This window comes from Citrus clementina, unplaced genomic scaffold (genome assembly GCF_000493195.1).
Source record: "Citrus clementina cultivar Clemenules unplaced genomic scaffold, Citrus_clementina_v1.0 scaffold_5, whole genome shotgun sequence".
Classification (NCBI taxonomy): Eukaryota; Viridiplantae; Streptophyta; class Magnoliopsida; order Sapindales; family Rutaceae; genus Citrus; species Citrus x clementina.
In genome coordinates this window covers 32,532,187-32,535,321 of record NW_006262201.1, presented here as the reverse complement: position 1 = coordinate 32,535,321, position 3,135 = coordinate 32,532,187, and the positions used below count along the sequence as shown (strand labels likewise).

The 3,135-nt window shown below is 26.9% G+C and overlaps 1 protein-coding gene across 1 annotated transcript in view; it reads left to right on the top strand.

Annotated features, from left to right (window-relative positions):
* Positions 1-520: 520 nt before the first annotated feature.
* LOC18042560 (transcription factor bHLH96) overlaps positions 521-3,135 on the top strand; it is a 19,721-nt gene continuing 17,106 nt past the window's right edge. The window contains exons 1-2 of the mRNA XM_006433198.2: positions 521-550; positions 1,271-1,498. Of these exons, the coding sequence (XP_006433261.2) occupies positions 521-550; positions 1,271-1,498 (258 nt within the window). The remainder of the gene's footprint in view (positions 551-1,270; positions 1,499-3,135) is intronic.

Genomic DNA, 3,135 nt, shown 5'->3' with positions numbered 1-3,135 from the left:
TTGATCCATTTACAATCAAATTTTTTTTCTTTTGATCGACCACTTGTACTTAAATCCTAAGAAAATAAATGACTAAAAATTGAATTTAAACTTTGTCAGGATTTTAAGCGCGAGCATGGCCAAGAACAATAACACTATACGTGTATCAAGGTTTTCATGTTAGTAATGAAGTTTTAGAATGATAAAAGGTGCATTTGAAACTGAGGTACTATAACTTTTAAGTTACAGTATTAAAGTGTTTGTTAAATACTAGCTGTTATAATTTGAAAAATATATCGATATGATTTTTTATTTGTATAATGAAAAATCTATTATATCTTTAATAATTTTACTAAATTATTATTTAAAATTTATATTTATTAAATATTACTAATTTTTATTATATACTTACAATTTTTTTTTTCACAGTAGCTGCAGATTAAAAACTACACTGCCCAACCCCATTTCCAAATACACTCAAAATTGAATACATAGTAACACGTCTCTTGCTAATAATGTTTGAATTAATTTTGCGAATAGAATGGATGAGAATCAGTCTCTTAGACTGAAGGTCTGACTCGGACATCATAAGCATTCGTTGTTATTTTGACTCGGAATGAAGGTTGAAAACGCGCTGCTGCAACATTATCACAATGATTTTGTATGAGAACCAAATTTTACGTTTCATCTGTGAACGAGCCACCCTCAAATTATATTTTGTCAATTTTGATTAATGGGTGTTTTATAATTTTATATGCTAGCAGAGTTATAACTCCAAGCCACTTTTATTTATCTCAAGATTTTTTTTTCCAATTGAATTAGTTAATACCTATTTTCAAAATTAATGCAAATATATATTTTTTTTAATCAAACACTCACAATTTATGCCGATCAAACTTTTACATGTCATTTTAATTCAAGAAAGAGAACAGTAATTGTAAAATTATTACAACCAATCAAATCATTAGCTTCTATATTTCTTTCAAATTATTATAGCATCTACGAAGAAAAAGAGCACAAGAAAAATTTAAATATATGGAATTCATGTGGTATGATAATTCATCTATTAAAGTAATATTATCATGTACAATAAGTGACTGCACTAGTTGATGTATAGATTTTTTTTTTTCTTCTGTTTAATAACGTTTAGAAAAAGTTAAACTAGCAATAATCTTCACTAGTTGGTGACGTTGCGAGGGCACGTCAACGGTTGCATCTATGACTTCCATTGACGGTCGTTGATTACAAGATGGAGAAGCGATAATTGATTACACCTGTTGCTTATTCGAAGGTTGGATTAGGCAGTGTAATTGCAGCACTCCTCGGCCTTGGGCCTTATTCGAATGTTGGATCAGGTAGTTTAATTGCGGTACTGCTGGGCCTTGGGCCTTATTCGAATGTTGGATCAGGTAGTGTAACTCCAGCACTCCTGGGCCTTGGGCCTTATTCGAATGTTGGATCAGGTAGTATAATTGCAGCACTCCTCGGCCTTGGGCCTTTTATCTATAACCTTAGTCTAGTTTGACATTAAAGCATCTATTTTTCAAATGTTAATTTCTATCACTAAAATTCTAAATTTAATCTAATCATTTTTTTTATTTAGCTTCCTCTAATATTTTAATACTGTATTTTTATTTTATTTCTAAAAAATTGGGAATTTTTAATAAATTAGAAACATTACGCATGCTTTTGTATCAAAACAGAAGAAATGAAAATAAGTAAGGGATATATAGAAGGGCAATGTAAGAAATTAACAATTAAAATAACCATAAAACGCATTTATATATTTCTTTCATGTATGCTGTATGTTTTAGTTTCTACAAATGTTGAAAATTAATTATCCTCACAAAGATAGAGTAAGCTTTGTGATCAACATTTTTTATGACAGGATGAAAATTTGTGATTTTATGATAGGGTAAATACTCTTTCAGTTAATATATTTTGGCTTAAGTGTCTAAACTATGTTTAGACCCTATATTAAAAAGGACAAAAATCAAGATATCCTTGTTAAAGTTACACTCCTACTTTTATTTTTTCTTTCCTTTTACAATAGTAGCTTTGTAACAATATTCTTAGGAATATTAATGAAAAAAATTAATTTTAAAAATAACATAAAATTTACAACAAACTTTTATACTATTATTTATTTTTAGGATTATAATTTTTTATAAAAATAGTTATTAGTAAAATTGTTATAAGAATAATCAACATTGCTTTAAGTTGGCTGATATTAATTTATTCACAAATAATTATTACTAAGACTATAGCACATGTACAAAAAATACTAGTTTCTTTCACACAAATATTTATTAGTCAATTTGATAATAAATAATTATTGATTAATTTTTTTACACATAAAGGTTATTTTTGCCCTTTATGATAAACTAAAGGTTATTTTTGCCCTTCTTTTCAGATGTCTTCATTAAAAGATTAGTTAGATCGTATTTAAATAGCTATGAAATTTCTAAGAAAATTAAAATAAAATAAAGTAGTAGCACTATGCACACAAAATCCCAGTTAACGTGACATGTGATTTGGCTTCACTGTAAATTATCTGTGTGATAAAGTGATTACTAACGTTATCATTTCAGAGTGCCATTGTTTATTTAGAAAAATCCACTGGAATTTTAATAAAATTAAGTCTTATATACATCGTTTGTTTAATTTTCATTCTTCTATTAAACTCATGTTCCATACACATTTATTGCAACAACATTGCAATCAAAAGAATTAGAGTGGGACTATTGGCACCCCTCTAAATACCTCTTAAAACTTCTTTAATTATTTTATAATTTTAACTTTTATTAAAATGATATAATAGGACAATTTCTACTTAAACCCCCACTCAAAAGTGAAAAAATAATTTTTTTATTTTAAAAATTAAAAAGGTTGTTTTTTTCTCTAATTTTCAACTGAGGAATTTATTGCCGATAACTACAATAGAGAGAATGAAAACTCGTTATTTTTTTCTTTTAAATAGAAGGACCCGATTGTTGAAATGAGGTTTAATAATAAAAATTAAAAAATGGAGTTTACATAATAAGTTTTACTTAAGGTATTTTCGTCATTGATGGAGGTGTTAAAAGAATTTTATAAAATTTTAAAGTATTTTAATTAGGTTAATTAAGAAAAAGAGTGTTAAGAGATTTTTAGACG